Source organism: Aptenodytes patagonicus, chromosome 24 (assembly GCF_965638725.1).
Source record: "Aptenodytes patagonicus chromosome 24, bAptPat1.pri.cur, whole genome shotgun sequence".
Taxonomy (NCBI): domain Eukaryota; kingdom Metazoa; phylum Chordata; class Aves; order Sphenisciformes; family Spheniscidae; genus Aptenodytes; species Aptenodytes patagonicus.
In genome coordinates, this window is record NC_134972.1 from 4,716,575 (window position 1) to 4,739,644 (window position 23,070).

At 47.6% G+C, this 23,070-nt stretch overlaps 1 protein-coding gene across 6 annotated transcripts in view; it reads right to left on the bottom strand.

The window, feature by feature from the left end:
- ANK1 (ankyrin 1) overlaps window positions 1-21,417 on the bottom strand; it is a 70,522-nt gene extending 49,105 nt beyond the window's left edge. For 5 of the 6 annotated variants that reach the window (XM_076359021.1, XM_076359018.1, XM_076359019.1 and 2 more), the window contains exon 1: window positions 21,005-21,415. In XM_076359021.1, the coding sequence (XP_076215136.1) occupies window positions 21,005-21,130 (126 nt within the window). In that variant the 5' untranslated portion in view covers window positions 21,131-21,415. Of the gene's footprint in view, window positions 1-21,004 lie in introns of all 6 variants that reach the window. The other variant, XM_076359024.1, reaches the window with a different exon arrangement.
- Between the last annotated feature and the right edge of the window lie 1,653 nt (window positions 21,418-23,070).

Here is a 23,070-nt window from a genome sequence, read left to right on the forward strand (position 1 = left end):
AGGCCACTCCTTTCTCTCTTCTAGAGGTGATGTCTAAAGGGATTGTGGTAAGGTTAGTACACTCATACTGGCACAGAGCTGCCTTACATAAGCAATCCCCTGCCCCAGTAACCAGCTTGCAATGTGTACAGAGCTGCCCCTGTGCATAAGGGCCCCCTTAACTAAACCCACTTGAGAAGAGACTTCCAAGAGAGACCGTTGTTGTCTGGGCTGGGGTGGTGCCAGGGAAAGAGTTTCAAGGACTGGAAATTGGGCCCTGAGCAGTAATCAGAGCTGAATACTGCTTCTGCTTATGGAAGAGACAGGGTGCCAAGGACAGGCTTGCCACAGACACAGAAGATAAAGGCTGCAGATTTTGTCTTGGCCCCTACAAGACAGAAGTCTGGGACAGGGTCCCCATTTCCCATTACCTTCCTTCCAGTGCTGTTTTGATGCTTTACTATTTAGCAGAAGCATGTGCTATGTGTGTAGTTGGTTTTACCAAGAGGCAATTAATACTTGAACAGAATGAAGTCCAATTTAATGAGACTTTTGAGAGGGATGAAAGTGGAAAAACATTGGGTTTTTACTGTTTCCCAGACTATAATTGAAGCACTTCATATGTAACTATCTGAGCTCAAGGCCATGTTTTAAACCATCACAGGACGTTGCAAATAGAGGAAGCAGTCAGAGAAATTTTCATGCTCAGCCCCATATGCCTACTGATTACACACCTTGCAGTCAGCAGGAGTAGGGGTCAGCTGTGTCTCAGTGGGCAAGGCACTTATACAGCTTCTCTACCTGCAGTGCTTGGCTCAGGGAAAGGCAGTTTCTGCAAGGGTGGAGCAGCTGACTCTAAGCAGCTTCTTCTCTCCACCAAGAAATCCACTCAGAGCAGTAATCCAACTCCTGAGTGACTGTGCATGACAAGACAGCAAGGCACATGGACCAGCGCAACAAATGCTGCAATATTAACAGGCCCAAAAGATGCAATGGTTTGCAGGGAGCAGCTCTGCAACACGTTTCCAGCCTCTCAATCCTGCTGTCCTTGCTCTTCCTGAAGGCTTAATCCAAGCCTTCTGAACTGAAGAGTTAATGCCCTGAGGTCTGGAATGCAACTGCACATTCCTACTCCTTCCCAGAGTCCAATCCTGTACAGACATCAAAGAGGTTGGAAGCCTGTGCCTTTGTTCATCACCTTGCTGAGCAAGCAAAGGAGCCAAATGCTTTCTTGGATGCATATCCATCCATGTTCTGATGACTACATGCGACTTTTCGTCATTATTAGCTCTTCCAGATACCATTGATTCATTTATTTCTTGAGCACCCTTGGCATGCCTGGACAACCTGATACGAACATTACAGCAAGAACAACAGCCCACACCACTGCACCCTGCTCACAGTACAATAGCCTGCACCTTTCTCCAGTTACTGCAATGCTCTGAAGAATAGTTTGGCAGATCTGCAGAAAATCCACTTGAAATCTTGAAACCCATGAGTTCCATTTAAGAGTAATTAATGAATGATTCAGAAGAGATGTGCACATTTCTGTTGTATGCCCACAGCCCTGCTCTCACTGATCAGCATTTAGGATGATTTCATTGCACAGTAGCTTTTCCTAAGGTCTAATTCAATTACATAAGGTGCCTCTCTGGATGAGAGGAGCAGAGTCCCAGAAATACTCACTCATACACTGCTTTGGAAAGTGAGCAATTCTGCAGAATAGGAGCGAGGATAGAGCTCCACTGACCTAGCAGAGCTAATCGGAGTCTCACTGTTGTTCTAAAATTGAAGGAGATCAAATATTTTATTTCTCCCAGTGGACCTTTTCACTGAATGTCTGCAGCATCAGCACTTTTTGCTGGCCTCAGCAGTAAAAACTTGGGAACAAAGCTTCTCTGGAACCTGCCCCTCAAAGCTATGTCAGCTACTGTACAGGAGATGTGGGGGTGTTTACTGCTGGAATTGAACTTTCCTTGCCACCTGCAAAACACCAGTGTAATTGCTCCTCTTCACAGCCTAGATGAATCCTTCTCTGGAGAATGGGATCTGAACAAATCATATTCTCTCCAGCTCCGCTCTTAAAGGTGCCCACCACACACCTGCAACTTGAAAACTCCCAGCAGGACAAAGCTTCTAGCAGTTACCATCACTAAGGCACAGGTACAGACAAAACTGTCCTATCACTGGACATATCAACTGTGCACTCTGCAACATAGCAGCCATGAGCCAGCCCTGATATATTTGCAACAGCTTCACAATGGCTTATTTACCTACTTCTTAGGATAACATAAGACACTACACCGGGAAGGCTGGAGCTCTGTGCTGCAGCACTTAGGTACCCACACCAGTGCTAAGCCCCCCAGTCCACAGAAGGCTTATCCAAAATCTCTCCCACAAACCAACCCTATGAGCCTCACTTAGGCAACTCTTGTTTAGAGTCAGAGAGCTCCCACACAAACAGTTTCTCTTACCACTGTTTCCCTGGCCCAGTCCCCACCATTCCTCCCCCAACATGTACTGTAAAAACGCAGCTCCACAGTGCGGGGCACTTAGGACATGCACTAAGGCTGAAGAAAATAGGGGAGACTCCTCCCATAACTTGCTTAGCAAATGATTTACCGTTTTCTTCTTCAAATGTCATCCAAATGCTGGAAAACAAGCTCTGGGCTCCTAGAACAGCAGCCTTTTTTCCTGCAACATCAAAAGCATTTGCCTGAACCCACCAGCTGGATAGTGGGGCCATTTGCAGGCTCAGTCCAGACAGCAACATGAAGCAGAGAAGAAATTCTGTGTTTTACTTCAGAGGAAAAGATCAGGGATCACCATTGTCAGGAAAGGGCTCTCTGAACAGTCTCAAGAGATGGATGCTGCAAGCCTGACATGGCGAGGACCTCGTGGTACAGGGATTGCAGATCTGACGTCCAAAAGAGGCCAGGGGTCAAGTTCAGAGAAAGGCACAACGACGATGAGAAAAGAATGGAATCCCACCAACATGCATACTTACGCACCGCGCACAAACTCACATAACCCTTCTTAACCAAGGAGTCAAACAGGCCTCTGCAAAGCTAGCCCCTCTGTGGCCTTTCCCAAGGCAGCCTGCTTGGTGTTCACACTTGCCCTGCAGCCTAATGTGCCTATAAAAGTATACATACAGAGATGCGAACAAGCTTTCAGATTTCTGGGCACACTGCCTTTGTCCACATCCCCCCTTGCTACCCCAGGCAGGATTCAGACCTTTTGCAGTTTATTGCAGAGAGATCATGCATCAGACAGACCAGGACATGTCCTGAGGTCCCCTTGCTGTCGGGAGTTCAGGACAGCAGGCTTGGCTCTCAGAGTCACTCTTGCTTGAAATTTCTTCTGGCTAAGACATTCAGTGATTCTAATTCAGCATCTACAGAGGCTAAGCCAGCTTCCCGGAGTATCAGTACTGCCGTACTGAGGCCCTTCCAACTGCTCCAGCAGGCACATTAGGCTTGCCTACCCAGGGGGATGCATGGTAGCAGCAAGGACACAGCAGCAACACAAGAGGTAGCCTGAAGACATCTGTTCATTCCCCTTCACTGCTCTCCCAGTTGTGAGATGTTGTCAGCGCAGCAACGGGGAGCTGGCTGCTCTCAGGGCTGGCAGGAGCCGGTCCCTGTGCTTTGCCCATCCTTCCAGAACGCGCTGAAACCCACTGGCCCGGCATCAGCTTGTAATCCTCACTGAGAGCCACCCCAGCGCTACCTGTAACTGACAGAAGCCTCCATGGAGGGTGGCGAGGAAGGACATCACACACTCTCACAATTTAATCTGCTCCTGAGCCAGTAGAGTAGTACAAACTGAACATACTCATTCAGCTACCCCCATTTTGCCCAGAGAAACTGTGGATGCCCCATCATTGGAAGTGTTCAAGGTCAGGCTGGACAGGGCTTTGAGCAACCCGATCCAGTGAAAGATGTCCCTACCCACGACAGGAGGGCTGGACTAGATGATCTTTAAAGGTTCCTTCCAACCCAAACCATTCCATGATTCCATGATTCTATGATTTGAGAGATAGGGAACTAAAGCACAGGTGGAAGTGAAAAGGAACAAAAATTGGACCAGAGAATAGTGGTTCCTGGACCAGCTTACCCTGATCTAAACTCTGGAAAACCTGTGCATGTCAGCAGTGGATGACAGTTCTTGCTCTCAGTCCAGCATCCAATTCTGCATTGCAGAGCAGGACCAGGCACAGTTTAGGGAACAGGCACTGGCAAGTCACCACCCAGGCAGCAGTGGAGAACCCCAAAGTGCTCCTATGAATCCATGCTACAGAACAAATCAGGTTTTGTTCTCCCACAGGTCTCCTGCAGCCTGGCAGCAAAATCAGCTCAGAGTTACTTCAGGGTAGGTTCACAAAGAGAAAACTGAATTTATTATAATGACTTTCATGGTCTTTGCTCCACTCCTGTCAACAACATCCTTTTGCCTGCCTTCCTACTTCTCTGATGTGCACCCCAGCTCCTCTGTCTTGCACCTGCAGGCACAGGTCAGAACTGCGACAATGTAAATACAGTCTGGGAAAATACTGTGACATGCTGCAATAAGGAGCTCCTGAGAGTGGACCCCTGCACACACAGACCAGACATACCCCAGATCCTCAGTTAGACCTTCTGCAGGAAATTGCTATTGAAAAAGTCCAATTATGCCCTAAGACAAGCCTGTTTTATAGGCCATAGCTAGTGCTATGGAAGTCCTCTGGAGACAGGAACTTTACTTGATTCTCAGAGATGGGCAACAGAAGTGCACTTTTTTTTGCACTTATCATAGAATTATAGAATAGTTTGGGTTGGAAGGGACCTTAAAGATCGTTTAGTTCCAACCCCCCTGCCATGGGCAGGGATACCTTCCACTTCAAGAGTATAATATCAGAGATACTACATAGAAAATAGATATATCTGTTGGAATGCCCCTGCCTGTAGAAGCACTGGGTCCCCAGCCCCATAAGGGAGTCTAGCCTAGCCTTGGGGAAGCAGGGAAGTTAATACTGTGTACATGGAGGCAATGAAAACAGAAAGCACCTTTTGTTGCAGATGAGTTTGTAAGTAATTCAGGTGATTGCACAGAAACTTGACAGTTTGCCACACTCACCACAAAATGGTACAGCATATTACTACCACCTCATCATCTCCTTTAGTCTGCAGTGGCCAACAGCACTGAGGCCACAAGACTGACAGTTGGATGTCTATGCTGTGGCAGCACAAGGAGCAGGCAGGGTGCTCAAAATTACCTGCTTTCCTTCATCAAACCACCCAGCTGTTCCTGAGTGCCCACCACCACACCCCCAAAGGACATTTGCTATGCGCATGTCAGAATAAGTCATACATGTGCCTGTCCCCTCAGCAGACATTGGCTGGAGATGCCAGGATCACCCAAAAGAGAAATGCTCACAAAACAGCACTGAATTCCCAGGGGCAATTTCACAGCACACAGCGAGGACGGGGCATTTTGCCAAGGAAACACAGCTTGACAGACTAATAGTGAGGTCCAGCAGCAGACCCCTTGATCATGCTGCTGTAGTGTGCTGCCCAGCCAGACCAACGTCATATTTTCACAGTGTTTAAAGCTCAGCTTTATGTTCATTCCTGGAAATCCACTGCATCCAGCATGTGCAGAGCTGCAAGGGACAGAAGAGGCACCTGAGGCAGGCATCCCGAGGGCAGGCTCACCCTAACAGTGTTAGGCACCTACAGAGTCAACACCTGAAGCAGGGCTTGCTGTCTCGGCTCCCTTGAGAGCCAGTGGAGAGAAACAAGCATTTCTAAGGGTATAATTCAGCTGACCTACTTCCACGTGCGGTGCAGCATGGGAAGGACTCCCTCCTCCTCTCCCAAACTAGAGGGAGCTGAGGTGAGCAGTTCAGATGCAGAGGTCTGCATCACAGTACCCCTAAACTGGGGCAGACCGTCCCATTACACAGCAAGAAATCCATATGCCACTGGCAGCACCAGGCATGCTCATGTCCATGATGACACTGGACACCGGTGTGTGGAGAGCAGCCCTGCTCTGCCCCAACACACCCAGCAACATAATCCCATCCCAGAAACATCCAAATCCTCTCAGCTGCTGCTGCCATGGCAACACCAGAGAGAGGATACGCCAGCCTTTGATGTGCTGATCTGTTTAAAGCATGCAAAATGCCATTCAGAAGCTGTGGAGCTGCATGGAGGAGCACCTGACTGCCCTGAAGATGGAAGACTCTTCAAGGAGCAAGGATTAATGCACACTGGCAGGAACCGCTGCCATCTCCTGCCACAGCAAGTCATTACCAGCATGCTGTTGTTTCTGCGCTCGGCTCACCCACTTAGCGGGGTTTAATATTTGACATCAGACAAGCTGCTGTTTCACGGGGTAATTTGGGTTATTAATAAAAAAATCCCCCTTCCCCCCCAGTGATTCAAAAATAAGATGCTGTTACTCCAGGTTATCAGTGCTGGCAGCAAGTGCTGGGAGGTGATCACCACAAGAGTGCTAGTCACAGAGCAGTTAATGGGGAATCAGGAAGGGCTGTTACAGGCCACAGAAAAGCCATCAGAGCCAAGTAACATGCAGCATAATGCTGTCCCCATCTCCCACTGCATCACAGGCAGCAGAGGAGGAAGTAATTCCAAATGACAAACAGGCTGTGCAAACCACAGGAAGAGCAAGCTGTTTGATCCCCTCTCCAGCAGCTCACAGAACACCTCCAAGCTCAGAAGGACTGCACAATTGTTTACCTTCAAAGATGAATACTCTTGTAGCATTTAGCACCAGGATCCCCTCAGGCTTTGCAAAAAACCAATGCTGTCAGCGCCAGGAAATGCTAGACACTGACTCCTGTATACCACGGGGCCTTACTGAGCTACCAGGTTAGGGTGGTTCAGTACAATCCAAGAAGCTCCAAAATGTGAGGGCACAGAGGAAGATTTGAAACATTTGAGGGGGTTTTATGCTAGACTTCTGACAGAACTTGCTTTACAATATGAAACACAGAAACCTGAAGTAGTCTCCTACAGAGAGAACATCTATGTCCTGCACTCTGCCACTTTCATTTCAAGACTCAGCCTACTCCACAATTACAGTTTCCCCTATATTTATTCACCCTCTTGCTAAACTAGTGTTCCCATACCCAGAGTAAGAGGAGGCAGCCTTCAGCAGACCACAGAAATGCTATAGAGAACTCAAGGAACTGGAGAAACAAGGGACTTGAAGGAAGCAGAATGCAATTACCTGAGAAAGATTTTGGCTGAACAGAGGAGTCAATCCACACATGTGTGCATGCATGCATATACACACACACATACACACTTTCTTGGGAAAAGCATCACAGAACCTTTAGAGGTTAACTATAGAGGACGCTGGATACCAGGCTCACAAAGGCAGTTCAACCTAAAACCTTTAGATTTCCTCCTTTTAACTTCTTGGAGTATAGGGGGAGTCTAAGTACCTGCTTTACAGTGAATAGTCTGGCTGTGCATACCTGTGAATTGAATTAAACAGTAAAGAAAATCCTATTAATTATTTCCTCTTTTGGCTTCATCAAATTCTTTTCAAAAGAAAAGAGGACCTATTTTCACCTGCCAGCAGGTAGAGGTTGAGAAACATGTTTTGGCCAGGACGTCCACTGTGGCAGAGACATGAGAGCACACTGGTTTCATTACAGCTGCTTTGCTGCATTACCTGCTGACCATGTTTTGGGATGTGGGCCTGCTGGAAGCCTCCAGCATTGTAGTCTGTTCTCCTACCTCTTTGCAACCCTTAGTGCCTCTTCAGAGGCACAACATCCTCCAAACAACATGTTTGTATGCACATTTGTTCATGCTGGTCTTCGAAAACATAGCCAAAATTAGGTCCTTGTTTTCATGGTTGGGCACCCAAAGAGATTCCTTGAATCTCTGTTACTTCCTGGCAGCTCCCAATCACATCACTGGCATGTCATGTACCTCTTTTAATTTAAACATAAAAATGATATATGCATACTTTCCAGGCACTTTTCATCATTAAACAAGCCTAACATTATCCCAGTAACCTGCTGGCAAAGCTCGGCAGTAAACAGCAGACAGCTTGAGGGTGGGGAGCTAACTGCAGTGGCTGCAGCTCCAGAAAGAGGACAAAAAGCACATTACTGGCTTTGTTTGGGTTTTTTTTTCAGAAATCTCACAAGAACAATAAAGGAAACTGAAGCTTCCTCCTCTGCTGAGCTCTTTTTTTTTCTCCCAATATGTTACAATAGATTCTTTCTGTCAAGAACAAACTACAGGTTCATATGTTATTACTGGGTACCCTCCATTCTGCTCCTCTGTGTGCAACACTACATTTATTTCCAGCAAAATGGACAAAACACACCACCTCTGCAGAGACAAATTCTGTTCAGACTAAAACTCCCAATATGTAGTGCCCTTCCCAGTGAATGGACCTTATCTGCAAGCTTCATGAGGAAGTTGCTTCACTACTGCAGCTGTGAGCAGAGCCTCTGGATCAGCTTGCTCCAAGTGTCCTCACAGTACTCTTAGCTCTAAAGCATGACTTTAAAGCAAGTGAATTAGTGAACGATGCCAGCTCCTCTGCCCAAATATCTGCAATTTACCCACAGTGTCTGCGGCAGTACAAGAAAGGCAGAATAAATGTCCCTCACGTGACCCCTCTGCTGCTGCTGCTGCTGGTGCCATGTAGTGTGTTGAGAGGCCCCGTAGGGAGGTGCTGCTGATCCCTGCTGAAATGTTGTCAGGAGACAGTGAATGCTGTTGCCTCACATTTTGGATGGAGAGAGGGTGATCTTGTCTATGCCTTATGGAGCTGCTGCTGGCCTTGGAGAACTCCTCTGGCAGGTCCAAGAGGCGTATCTCACCATTGGTGGGGATGAGTTCACAAGTTTTGAGAAGGAGTTTTGCTGATGCAGTACTGATGGGCAAGCAGATATTTTATACTTTTGCCCTGTGATACTGCAGCTCCTCTTACTGCAGTCTCAGCTCTGCAGCCATTTGACAGTGGGCTTGACAGGAAGCATTTTTCCCAGCACTCACAGAAAGGTGGTCAGCCTGCTGACCATCATGTTGCTCTTTAACAGGAGCACATTCCTATGAATCAGTGTGGTGGCACGTCCAAGCTGCGTGTCAAGAGAGCTGCCATGCCATGCTCCACTGAGCAATTCTTGCTGGGACCAAATCTACTGTCACTGTGAGCTGAGATGATTCTGCCAGGAAAAGAGCTTGAAGAATGAAAAAGCTTAGAAAATTATAGCCTGCAGGCCAAATACAGACCCCATGCAGGCACCTCCTAGAGCTGAAATACCCCCATGCCAAAGACAGTGGCCCACGGATATAACTTCTGTTTCAGCATTAAAGATGGGAAGCAGAACCATAACATTCCCCATTGCAGTAAAAGCAAGTCCAACATCAAAAGCCAATTAGGTAAGTTTTCCCTTTCTGAGAACTCTCTAGCACCCCACTACCCCACACTCCACTCCCCATGCCCACTGCCAGCTTGAGTACTTTCATCCACCACAAGGCAAATGGAGGGGGGAAAGACAGAAAGAAGGACAGAAAGACAGAAAAAAACCCAAACACCACCCCAAAACAAGAGAAACTCCATGCAGAGATTCACAAGTCAAGGACACTGGATTATTGAAGTTTAGAATCTTATTTAAGAACACACTATTTACTCCTATAACCAAATCCATGGAAATAATTTACAGCAGAACATTATTGATTCAAATAGCAGAGTAAGAACCTAGAAAAGGAAGAGGTGCACATACGATTACAGCACACAGTAAAAGCTCACACTTCAGTCACCAACAGAGTACAGCTGATTCCCAGGCAGACCAAAGGAAGATTCCTTTTACTCTCTGCCCTCCCCATTCAGATGAATGGAAGAGCGAGCTTGGTTGGCATCTCATCTCTGCCTAAAGCTCTGACAGATGCTATCCAGCAGAAGCAAGGTACAGCCCAAAGCAGCCATTTCTCTGCTCCATCACTACAGCTTGTATGACACCTGCAAAAAGATGGACAACTGACTTGTAAGAATTTGCCTTGTGTTGGAATATATTTTCACAGTTTTGATATGTTGCAGGTTAAGATTTTGCTTCTCCCAGCCAACTAATACGAGGTGTTAAAAAGTCTGGTAGTTTCTGAATCCTTCCACATGCTGATAACACCAGCTTAACTTTGTTTTTAAAAGATTATAGAGAACAATGGAACGAAAGGGACTGGCTTGTTTTGGACTCTCCAGTTCCAACAGAAAAACCAGTCATGTTCGATGTCCATCCAAAGCACCAGCACAAGAATCTCTTTCTTTGCAAACTCCCAAGTCAGAGAGACCAGCACACAGCAGAGCAGACTATAGTACCTCCAGCAGTACAGCCAAGGCATACTCCAGGAAAGAGCATGACAACCTCACCACAAGAACCTCACCAGCACTTTTCCCAGAAGGCTGCTAGACGAGAGGAGCTAGCAGGTTGATGGTACATGCCTTATGAAATTGCCCAGGAGCCTCCGTATTTGCACAAGAGATTCCAAGGTCTCTGAGTGCCATTCACAACAGCTAACCTGTAAATGACAACTGAAAGCTGGGCTACAGAAGAAACTAGCATCTACTGCTCAGCAGAACAGTTTCTCCAAGCAGAGAAATGTATGCATGCTAGGACACAGCTCTCAGGCCTGAGAGGCAGTGCCTGCAGCTGGGGACAGAGGAAGGAGAGCAAGCTGCTGAAGTATCTGAGAAGACATTAAGTTTAATAGCAGCATGTTTGGAGATGGAAGGGTCAAATGCTTGGGAAGCCTAGTACAGCATTTCCCACAACACTTGCCCAAGGCAAGGCTCTGAGACCCTGCGTGACCACAGGTTGGTTCAGTCAATCAGAGAGCTGAGCAGACAGCTTAGTCCCTGTGAGGTGACAGCACAGACACTACCCTCTTCTCTTTCCCAGTATGTCCCTTAAAATAGATGATAGACACCCAGAGTACATCCCATTCAGTCCATTAGGATGCCAGGCATCTGTACTGCCTCAAGGTCCATGAAAGCACCAGATGACATGCGGGGTAGAATTGGAACGAGATCTAGATGGAGCAGTCACACTGATAGGCCAGTGTCTTTGCTGCCCATGGCCAGCAGTCAGATATCTGCACAGTGCTCATGGGAGCATCCACAGAAAGGGGCGGTATTTTTCCTGTGTTCAGAGATGCTCTGTGCAAGTCGGGAAGTACACTGTTAAAGCTGAAACTGTCCTTAGCTCACCCCACACCTGTCTGTCTCACCCACCAAAACAGCACATTCTCATAGCATTTATCTTATTCTTTGCTTTGTGCTGTAATCAGCAAGTCCTGGGAAAGACACAATGCTCCCCATTCTAGGCATGGCATCATGACAGAACTAAATGGACTCTGAATACACTATGCATTTCCTGCAGAGTATCTGGAAGCCTTAGTTTTCTGGACAAATGACACTGTAAAAAGGTGAAAATATTTATTATTCCTTTGCAGAGACCATCAGATTAGTTAAAAATCTAACATAGTTTATACCCTGCAAAGGGTTTCAGCACTCTGTTCTCTGCATTTCCCATTTAAAAGGTCCAACATATGCACATGAATGCACCCTACAAGCCCTGAAAAGTCCTGTCACTACAGTGCAGTGAAGGACCATAGCCTTCATTTCTGCTTGTTGTCTTGCTGCAGTACCTTTTTGCTTAAACAGGAGTCTTCTCAGCGACCTGGACACACACGCACACAGGCAAACACGCGCGCACTCTCCTTCTTTCCTCATCTCTGTATAAATATAGAAACCTCGTCTGTTTTCTAAATGCTCTCCTGCTGCTGCATTCTCTCCCTCTGCCTCCCAAGACACTTTGGTGAATACCTGCTGCTTTGTTTCTGCTGTAGATTTTTCACTGAGGCTGCAACATTTTGAAGCCATAGATTTAACATAGTCCCCTACATTTGCAGCCCCTACACAGAAATGTATGGCTCTGGCTTAATGTTTCACCCAGTCAGCAAAATTTGGTTTGCAAATAGGAAGGGACCTTGAATTTTGCTGCTGTTTGCAGCGCTGTGGCTCAAAACATGACATAGTTCAGCTGTGAAAGGAAATGTGAATTTTCAGATGGTTCTGCCATACTGAGCAGTCCCCTTATAGAGAGAAGATGTCAGGAACTTCTCTGCAGCCAGGAGGCTGCCCTCTACTCATCTAAGATTTTAACAAGGCTGGTCTATCCAATCCAGGGCTAACGTTTTCAGAATCTACCCTTATGGCATTTTGAGAGCTGGAGGTGAGGACTGCTAGAGAGATATAAATAGGGCAGGGAACCCAGAAATCTCTGCAATCCTTGACCCATCCTTCCATCAAGCCCCCAGTGATGCTGCACCTTTCCAGACCAGCACAGAGAGGGTACATTTCTGAAGAACCTTGACATACTTAGACAATTAAAACAAATTAGCATAATTCAGACTAAACTTCTAATTTTAGCACTCTGTAAAGCTGCTTTCCTTTGAGCTCAGATCTAGCTTAATGTACCTCAGCTTCAGCACACTACAGGCGGCTTCCTACTGTGAATAAACTGAGCCCCACAGGCTATCAAGCACAGGACTTTCACAAAGGGCACTGTCCTTTGCTTCTTATCCTCCTGAAGGCACTTGCACTAGACAGGGCTCACTCTCTGTACACAGCAAGCACCCTACTTGGACAGACACCTTGGCCAAGGGACCAGGCACTGAGGATAGGGCACAGTTTGAAAGAACTTGCTCCTGAAACAGATTCAACCTTTCAAATGTTGCTCACCTCATTCCAGTACCTTGATAACTGGTAGGCTCACCAAGCACATATAGATGCCATTATTACCTGAATAATTTAAGAGCCTACAGAGCAGCAGTGCAGAATGGCACCAGCTTCGCCTCAGTGCCTCCTCCCCCATCAGCAAGTCCCTGCAGCAGCAGGTCTGCTCTGACCTAACATCCCTCACATCCAGATGCCTGTATTCTGCTACCCTGTATTCTGCGTTCTACCCGCCAGCCACTCCCCCTCCCATTGCAGCGCTGCATTTCCCTCCTGCCTGGAAATGTCAGGAAAGGACACAGGCACAGGCTCTAAAATGCCTTGCTAGCTAAGTACTGTACAAGCTGTTCTTCACTTACAACTGTATTTGTGGACAACTATTTACTGGGAAAGGGATGGACTTCCCAAGTCAAACACAGTTCATTATATATTAGCTCACATTATCTGAGAGACTAGGCTCTCTTGGCACCACATCCTGCAAAGGGCAAGGCAGGCAGTGAAAGAAGAAAAAGGTAAACACCAGAGAGGAACTGCTACCATACAAATGTTCTGATTTTTCTAATTGAGCCATTTGAGAGAGCTCTTGGTCTGTGCCCATTGCAACAAACCACGCTCAGCCAGAAACTCCTGTAACCTCCCCACTGTGAAGGAACATTGAGATCAGTGTAATTTCTGCATTGCCATTTTCCTTCCTGCACACAAATATGCCATGCACTGTCCTCTGCCATCCCTCCCCCATACTTAACGCAAACACTGGAAAGAAAATACAAATGCTGGGAGCACAAATGCTCCCATTATAACCAGTGCATGCTGCATTGCAACCTAATAGAAAAAAGCTAGAGGGTGATTGCAAGCAGCGGCGAGTGAAATTGGACAGAGTTTAGTCAAAGGTAAGTTTGAAACAGCCTGTTCTTCCTGCTGACTCCGTACCAGAGAGACACAGAGAGAGATGGAGTGGAAACCTTAGTGGGTTGTGAGAAAAATGCCCCCTTGTAGGCCTCAGACAGCAGAGCAGTCTGCGTAGCAGACAGCGTAGCACTGATGCTTTTTTTAATCCTGACAGCATTTCCATTTGTACAGGACTCCAGTGGCAGGTCAGATAAACAGCATCAGAGGAAGTAATCGTCACACACAGCTCCTGTACTTCCCAACCCACCCTAAACCAAGAACTAAATATTTATTAAGCTTCTATGAATCAGAGGTCTGACTCTCCTGACAGTGCAGCCAGCTGACGTAATCCTCCCCAAACCCTGATGGGATTTGCTTCCCCAACAACCTTGACAGAGCTTGTAGGGTCACAGTTACCTTGTAGTCACACAACAGTTTCATGTTGGCACACTGGGCAGAGGTGGGGTGCAAGTCCTCCACAACTGCTCCATCCCTCAGTGCACCAGATCACCTGCAAAGGAGCTCATGCTTTACCCCAATTTGCCAGCAGCTGTGTATACAAAACACCTTCCCAGCTCTACACACTGGACATTTACAGGAGAAAAGATTCAACACTATACTGCTGCTTTGAACCTAGCACACACACAACCCACAGAAAGATTTAAGATGGTCCTTTGATTTGCAAAATCCTATTACATTCAGAGCGGTAAAAGCTAGAGCTTCCTTGAGTCTCAAAGGCTTTGGCTGTCCTGATATCCCATGCCCCTTCTCCCTGCCACTGCAGAGTAGCATCATTTTCAAGGCAGAAGATACCAATTCCTTTGCAGAAAAAGTGCCTCAGACAGAGAGTACTGGAGTCCAGACACCCAATCCTGGCTGCAAAGAGCTGCTGCCAATAGCTGGAGCCTGGCTGGAGCATCCGGTGTCCTCATGGCCTCATCTAGTGCTGATCTCACATGATCCTAAAGGTGTCCTCTTCAATGCTGTGCCACACCACAAGCTGGTTAACTTCTCAGGGAAGGTGCCTGCATAGTCATTGCTCTTGCAATGCAAGGAGAGGCTGGAGGAGTTTTGGCTGATGGAACTGACAAAACTTGCAGTGGGAGGCAACAGAAGTTGCAGCTGGAGCTGTTGTTCTAGGAGCAGGCAGAGAAAGGAGACAAAGCAGCTTTGTGCTCTGAGACTCTGCAGTTGGCATGGTCCTTTCTCTTGCTGATGAGCTCCAGCTTGCAAGTTAGATACCAACACAGCTCCCAGCAGCCAGTGAAGCCCTGGGTGGCTGACAGCCATGTCACATCTTTGGCAGGACCTACTGCCACTGAATGCAAGAATCCAGGTAGCCCAATCCAGCAACTGTACCAGGCAAGACATCCATGGGAGGAGTGCACAATGGTGCTCAGAAGTCCAGTTATCTTGGGGATGTTCTGGGCCGTCTGCAGCCCAGGTCTGCTGAAATCTTTTGCCCCCCTTCTGTCCATCACTCTCTTCTCTGCAGCACCTCTAAACCCAGCGCAAGCTGAAGGCTGCTGCTTAGTGACAGCCCTTGGAAAGAATGGAAGGCAAGCAGAGAGAATAGCCCCAGTGGCTCCTCCTTCGCAGCACTCAGCAGCGATTTCTCACCCCAGTTTCTCATGTGTTTATTGCATAATTCTGACAGAGGTGTCTGGATTTTCCATCTCAGGTATCCTAAGCTTGGACTTAAGTTCCACCCTGATACAATTCATCAGTGAACAGCAGGTGAGTAAGCTCTCTTGCTTATCACACAACAAGCACAAGCGTGGTCACCCTATGTGACCGTTCGATTGTCCTCCTAAGGAATCATCTGTAATTGCTCCTCTGTCTGATTGAGCTTGTGGCTGTTGTTCCAAACCCTACTTGACTTGTTCTACTTCCCACATTTCCCTAGCTTCCTAAGCATGCAAGATTTCTTTCATGCGAAAGCATTCTCATTAGCATCCTCCACATCGCCTCAATCTTCTCAGAGCTGCCCATCCAGGATCTAACCCCTCTCCGAACTCACCTTGGAGTTTCTTCTGACAGTTGATGTTAGCTGGTTATGTTCACATTTATTCCTTATCCATGCTGGAGAATACAAATAGGGTCATTCAATCCTCTGTGCTACCTTTGTCCTTTCCCACCATTTCATTCTAGCTGGTAGAAGAGCTTTCACCACCACAGCTCCTGCCAAACGGAAACACCTCTCTCTTTTTCAAACCCTCTCTCACAAATTTCTTTTCTCCCTTCTCTGAAGCACCCTCCCAGCCTCTCCTGCTGGGATGTATTTCAGTGTGTAATAGTGACAACTAAAATATTTCCTGCTGCAGCATGCAGAAGAAACACTGCACCAAGCATGGGTGCCAGCCTATGTTGTGGAGAGTCATGAACCCTCAAACTGGTCTGTGTGCTGTTTCCAAGAAACAGACAACTAGAAAAAAGGCAAGGAGTTTTATGCAGAGAGTTTCTTATTAGGAAACATTGTCTTTTACCGTTCAACACTGCATTATGCGAGATGCTCTACAAATCCATAACAAGAGACTGTCTTACCCTTGGACACTTGCAAGACAAAGAAACTAGACAGGAGTGGAAAGAGAAAAGCGGTTTGTCCCTCATTATCCTCCCCTCCAAAAAAAAGAAGAAAAAAAAGTAGTAAATTCAGGCAGCGTTGGCCTCTATTCTTTAGGTGCCCAAGCAAAACTTACTCTGAAGGTACTGAGAGGATGTATCATCTCTTTCATACTAATAATTTATCATTTAAAGATTTATAGCAATTATCATTGAAATTTCCTTCTGAGCTTTTGGTTAGATTGTTATTTAATCCAGTAGCCACAGTTACGCTGCACACAGACTGCACATGCTCTCACATGTGCACTTGAGGAGTTCTTTGGACATTATTAGCGTTGCTGCTGTTACTGAAGTGCTGTTGGTCTTATTTGCTGCATAGCACTCTTGTCAGATGTTTTCGAGGTTCCAGCTTGCTGCTCCATGAATCCTGCATGCCCACTTGCCAACTGAGGAGCACAGCTGGTATCTGCCTCTTCATACTCCTCAGATGAAGGTCTCTGCCCCTCTTCATGCTTGACTGGATATTTGGCTGAATTTGGTACCAGAATAAGTATGCTTCAATAGGAAGAATGATTTTCATAAAAGTATTAACTTTTTTTTATTTATTAGTCTCAGTCAAGGCTTGTCAGGTTGCAAGGCACTGCAGGCACTAGCAACCTATCTTGTGGGTGCTTGGTACAGCTGCAAATTGCTTGTAGATGCACGTTTGAAACAAAGGGCAAGCCAAGTACTCTGGGCCCCAGTTTGCGGGTTAGACATTTTGGGCCCTTTCTAACAACCCATTTGGTGAGCTCTGCTAATGCTTCCAGAATTCCTGGAAAGGGATTTGGTCTGTTTTCTACCTTTAACATATAACCACAACAACAAGCCACATGCAACTCAAAAAGGACTCGATAATGGTGTGTTCCCATAACAAGTTACAGATCCGCCTCGCAAATTGCGTCAAAACATCACATTCTTACAATGTGTTGTGCTGCTCCCCACTAATCCTGCAGAAGGCAGGACTGTATCTTTTAAGTCCAAGTGAGGGCATTCTGTCTCTTGAGATAGCCTGACCACAGGATACCTGCAGTGAAAGGAAGGAAGCGTTCTTGACCGTCACTGTCTCCCAGAACTGCAAAAAGAAGACAGATAGCTGCATCCAAAGCACAGTTATTGTTACTGTCTGTCACCACTTGCCTGTCAGTGCAGCTGGCCACATCAGACTCCACATGCAGCCCAGCAGCTGTAACTGAGTGGCTCTGGTCCCCTGTGAACCGGCCATCTAAGCAAAATGCAGAGATTTGAAGCTAGGATACTGCGGCAGGAATAGCAAGAAGCCAACCCAGATGATGCTTGGCAAATTCTCTAATGGCAGTGAACTTCTATTATTCAGTTCATACCCTCCTTTGCTCATGGACTGCTCTCTGTCACACCTGCCTGTCTGCAGGGCACCCTGAAAAGCCACCAACACATTATGCTAGACCTCATAATTCCTCACAATTCAGCACTTGCACTAAATGTGGGAACAGACGGGACTATTGAAAGCTTGCTCCCTGGGGTCATCCTCAGACTGAGGCAACCTCCAGCCATGCTGCAGAGCCCACAGAGCAGGAGCAGTCTTCAGGACATGTCTGGCTGTTTAATGGGCAGCTCGGCCCAAAACACAAGTGTGGCTAGGCTGCACAGAGAGCAAGGGTGAGTGACAAGATACCATTCCTTAAATCCTTGATGCAGCCCCTGTCAAATGAAACATCAACTCTCATTGTCCGAGTTACAAAGGTTGAGGGCAGGGAATACTGGAGGAGTGACAAGGTGATACACCTGGACTGTCCCTGTGCTGAGAGACAAATGAGAGGCACACAACATGAAAATGGACAGTACAAGGTCAATCAAGTTCTCGTTACATACACTTAATACAAAAGCCAAGAAATTGCCACAGAAACTAAAAAGCAACAAATATAATCATGGTCCAAGGAGAAGGGTTTTGGGCAACACAGCATTAAATAACTGAACTCACTGCCTCCAGGTATCACAGGACACAAGGTTCTTGCAGGATTCAACTGTGCAGTTCATGGGACACACACAACCACACAAAAATGGCTGGAAACACTAAAGGATACAAAGCTCGCATGCCCCAAGACACAACATTAGCTTGCATGAGATGAGAAGAAACTTGTTCTGGGGCCGTCATCTCCTTCCTCCGGCCATCTCCACTGCTTTGTGTCATGCTAGCACTTCCTTGGATCATAGGTTACCCCTCTACTAATAACTTGCATTGCAGTGGTACATGGTGGGCTCAGTCATAAGTCAAGACACTGATACACTGCACTGTACAAACACAGAGCAAATAAACAGCTTCTGCCCAAAAGAGCCTACATCTGTATACGAAGCAAGAGACAACAGGCAGGCACAGGTGGATGAGCAGAAGGACCTAGTGCCACAACAGTGGTTTCAGTCCATTCCAGTGGCCAGTGCAGGAGCCTTTCGAAAGAGAGGCCTTTTGCATAGACATGACATGAGTCCCATGCAGACTCACAGGGCACTAACAGACACCCAGGCTAACACAGATTAAACCGCCATGACTGCTGCAGCAGAACAGAAGGAGAAACTCCAACACATTCCAGTAGCCCTCAGCTTGGCCCCAAGGAGACTTCTACAATAAACCACTACCCCTAGAGACACTCAGGCTTTGGGGGCAGGGGATAAGAAGAGAGAGATGGCCCAATAGCCAAATCTCCTGGTTTGGTGGTTCTTCACATCGGAACCCCTTTACAGCCCTCTGGCAGCGTAAGAGACAAGCTGCTCTGTCAGCCTCGAGTAAAAGAGGCCCTGCAGGGAAAAGCCTTGGGCCTGCACGCAGTAAGCAGTTATCGTTGAAGAAGGCAACATTCGACACAGCAGTGTGACAGCTGAAAGACCCCACACCCAACTTCCTAGCTGCTGTCTGCAGACTTCACATCCGTCCTGAATGTGTCCACTGATTGCCCCCTAATTAACTGCTCTCTGCAGGCACAGACCCCTCCTGGGCTGCCCTGGTCAGATGGCCTGGCATTAAGAAAAGCAAACATCCTTACACCCAGCTTTGGTCCCAAGATGAACAGGAGGGTGAACAGGGGCTCTGCCCACCCTGACCATAGTCACTGAGCTGAGAAGCAGGCAGGCCTCCCTTGCCAGCACATTCCCTGGATTCACCACTCAGGAAGGGATAGCTGAAGATCAACTCCTCCTCAGCACAACAGAGCCCTGCTGATTTCTGTAGGGAGACCTTGCTCAGTGCTCCCCATGCTGTGACAATCCCAAATAGTATACTACAAAAGGCTTGTTTATCACTGCAAGGTCTATCCCATCCCAGGGCAGGAGACCCCTTTGGGTGTATTCAGTGGTGCTTCTCCAGCTCCCTCGCTTGCGTCACAGCAAGTGTCTTGGCAGCAAGTGCAACTCGGGTCTCTCACAAGGAGCTGTCAAGAAGGTGCCCTCTCTAGTACCTTCCATATGAGGAAGTCCAAACACTTTGCAGGTATCTTTGGACCTCCCAACCCATCACCAAGACACCTGTGCACTGTGCTTCCCGGGGGGGGGGGGCAGAGGGGAAGAGGATGGTTTTCTCAAAGGCTCACGGAGTAAGCCTTCACCAGAAACAGGAATGAATGAAATCTAGCAATTCCAGTGTCCAGGACTAGCCCAGCCTGCCTGAACCAGCAGTTGTCCAGCAGCGGGCCAGGAAGAATAAAAGCCTGAGGGCTGGTTAGCAGTGCCTGTCCCCAGCATCTCAGCAAGACTCTTCTCAGGACTCTCAGGGCACAGCTATTGAGATGCTCCAAGCAGTAGAGCTCTGCTGTGAGGCTCTTGCTCAGAGGGGACACATGGAAGTCTCCGAGTCTTTTGCTAAAGGCAGAGGAGAAGCCCACCTAAGACATCCCTGTATTGCAACCTCTTCTCACATATATCCTTGATTACCCTTGGTTTCCACCTCTCTCCTCACTGCCTCTCTGCATTGGTGCACAGCACGTACACCCTCAGGCCCTGCTGTGAGAAGAACATTCAATTCAAGAGGTCTTCAAGGGGCAGCAAAGCTATCTTAGCGATATGCCTGCTCCTCACTTTCCAGAGAGGAGCTACAGCTTGGAACAGCTGGCAGACCCAAGGCTCCAGCAGTGTCAGTGTCAGAGGAAAGACACCTCTTCTTGCTCCTGACCCCCCATTCACCTGCTGCCAGCGAGTAACATGCCTTTGCTGGGAGGGATGACCTGTGTCCCACTCACAAACATAGCCTGCCCTAAGCAGCAGCAGAGCTCACAGTCCCCTGAACAAAACTGCTTTCTCTGTTAGTGGTCTGCTTCCGCTGTACCATGGTTTCAGTGTTCTGGCAGAGATCAAGCAGGGCATGGAGTGGACATCAAAACTGCTCCTTCACTGGAGAAAGGGGTGGGGGTCTCTTGCTCCTTTGTTCTGCAGACACAGAGCAACTCTGGGAAACTGCATGAAGCTAGAAGCCAGCAATTTTATCTTAGAGATCAAATGTGTTACTGGGCTGAGTGAGTCTCTTTAGCTGCCTTGACAAACCCCTCACTTCCTTTCTCCCTTCACCAGGCTTTTTTATATCCCCCCTCCCTAAGCTGTCAGGGCAAACAGCAGATTCCTGACCCCAAAAGTTGTCCTCTATTTGGCAAGCTGTTTCTTGTGCTGACTGCACACAGATTTGTACAGGGACCAGACTACCCCTCTGTCATCTCTCCCCCACCCCCACCCCTCAAACCGCAAACAGCACTCGCTGCCACAAGCGCAGGCATCTGGATATAGGGCTGCTTGCCCCAGTGCCACTGACCTTTTTCTTCCGGTCCCGAGAGCGGTTCCTGCGCTTGCGATTGGATTCTTCCTTCTCCTTCTGCTCCTGCAGAGCCTGAGCCTCAATATCTTTGATTTTCTTCAGCTGCTTAGCTGCTTGAGCCATGGCCAGTCAGACTGCAGTTCCCTCCAGAGCACACACCTGCGCTTTCCACACAGCACCCTCCAATTCCTGGCCAAGAAAGTCCCTTCCCCTAGCTCAAATGCTGCCGACCCAGATGAGTGTGAAACCAGTAATGAGAGGAAAATAGAAAGCAGTCAGCAAGCCCCAAAGGGCAGCCAATGTCTCCAGCTAATTGCTAGATGGAGTCTGGGACACCTTTATAAAGCATTAATAATCCTAAATCCAGCTGTTCCAGAGGTTCTGTGCACCATTGCAGCAGCCCCTGACTGCACTGGCACATCATGCAGAATCCTCCTTGTGGGACAGGACACCAGGCTGGTGCTGTGCTCTCTCCCTCACTGTCTCTCCTGCAGTACAAGAAGAGATGCAGGCAGGCAGCCACAGGAAGGAAAATAACTGTCAGCAGTTAATGCATGATGACAATAGAGAAGCAGTGAAAAAGGAGGCTGATGCATTTCATCCCGACTTCTGGGTTCTCTGTAGCAATGCATAAAGAACAGTAACCTGCATGTAGTCAGTCAGTGGCTTTACCACTGCAGTGCTGCTGAGGCAGGCACATATTCCAGTCTCTCCAATTTTCTTCTTCTCAGTCACTCTCTGTGCAGCAGCCGCATCAGTCGCTCACTCTCTGGGTTATGATTCCAGCTCCTTTCAAGGGGAGCAATAGGGAATCGCTGCATCGGTTAGGAGGCAGGCAGCATGTCTGCTCAGAAAACAGCCGATACTGCAAAGGATGTGCCAAGTACTGGAGCAAAGTGCAGCTTAACAGCATCCTTTCCTCCTCGCATCTCTCCACTGAGTGAGCAGCAAGGGGAGGGGAGGGATCTTGGCTGTGAATGGGAGACAGAAACCAAGGGCTCAGTCTGCTCTTCGACTACACAGCACCAGAAAAGTAAACCAGAGCCACCAGCTGCTGCCCATCCAGGCATCACCAGAGCTCAAGTCCTCTCTGAGGATCCCCAGTCAAGGCTCCTGGAGACTCAGCCACCCCTTCTCCACACACATCCATACATTTCACCTGCAGCTGCCTTCCAAAAGCACAATTCCATGTTGGAAGCCAGGGGTCAGGCCTGGAGGTATAACTTTGGTTCCTGCACACGGCACCAGTGTGTGAGGGGGCCAGGATAAAACTGGGGTGGACTCTTTGGTGGTGACCATAACATGACCCACAGCAAAGTGTGCTTTCCTATTCAGGCACTTCTGAGCAGCCCTGCCTTTGTCAGCTCAATTCTTGTCCCTCAGAAAAACTGTCCCCTATGTGCAAACCCATGGGCAAAGCACTGGGAAAATTATCCGCCCAGGCGGAAGCCCTGCACATGCTGCACTTTTCTGGCACAGTCCCCCCTAATTCTAGACAGAAAGGGTCCCTTTTGTGTCAAAAGATGGCAAAGCAGGGATTAACGTCCATTTCTCAGCAACTACTTGACAGTCATTTACAGGTTATTTAGACTGGCAAGAAGCTGAGATGCAGACTTAACTGTACAGACACTATAGGTCACTTTTCTGTCCAAGTAAGTTTTCCTGAATTTCTTTTCCCTTTGAAGTTCCTCCAATTCTGTTGCTTCACTCACAGACCAAGGAGGGTGATAAAAACAGGAAAAAGACTGGCGTATCATATAGTTTTTAAAGAATGTCATGGCTGAGAATATAGAGAAGGTACTAAAAAATATGAAGAATAGGAAATCATCAAATTTTACAAGGCTTTTCCAAGGACAGCTTTAGTTCTGTGTACTGTACCCACACGGATAAATAATACATTCAAGTCTAGATACAGCTGCACATCTTTATATAGCAACGTCCTATGAACGCCCATGCAAAAAAATTTACAAAATTAAATAGAAGCTGCATAGTGAAAGGCTCCACAGATAGGAGATGCCAGGAGCACAGCGGCACTAGTCACCCTAATTGCGCCTCTTCCACGT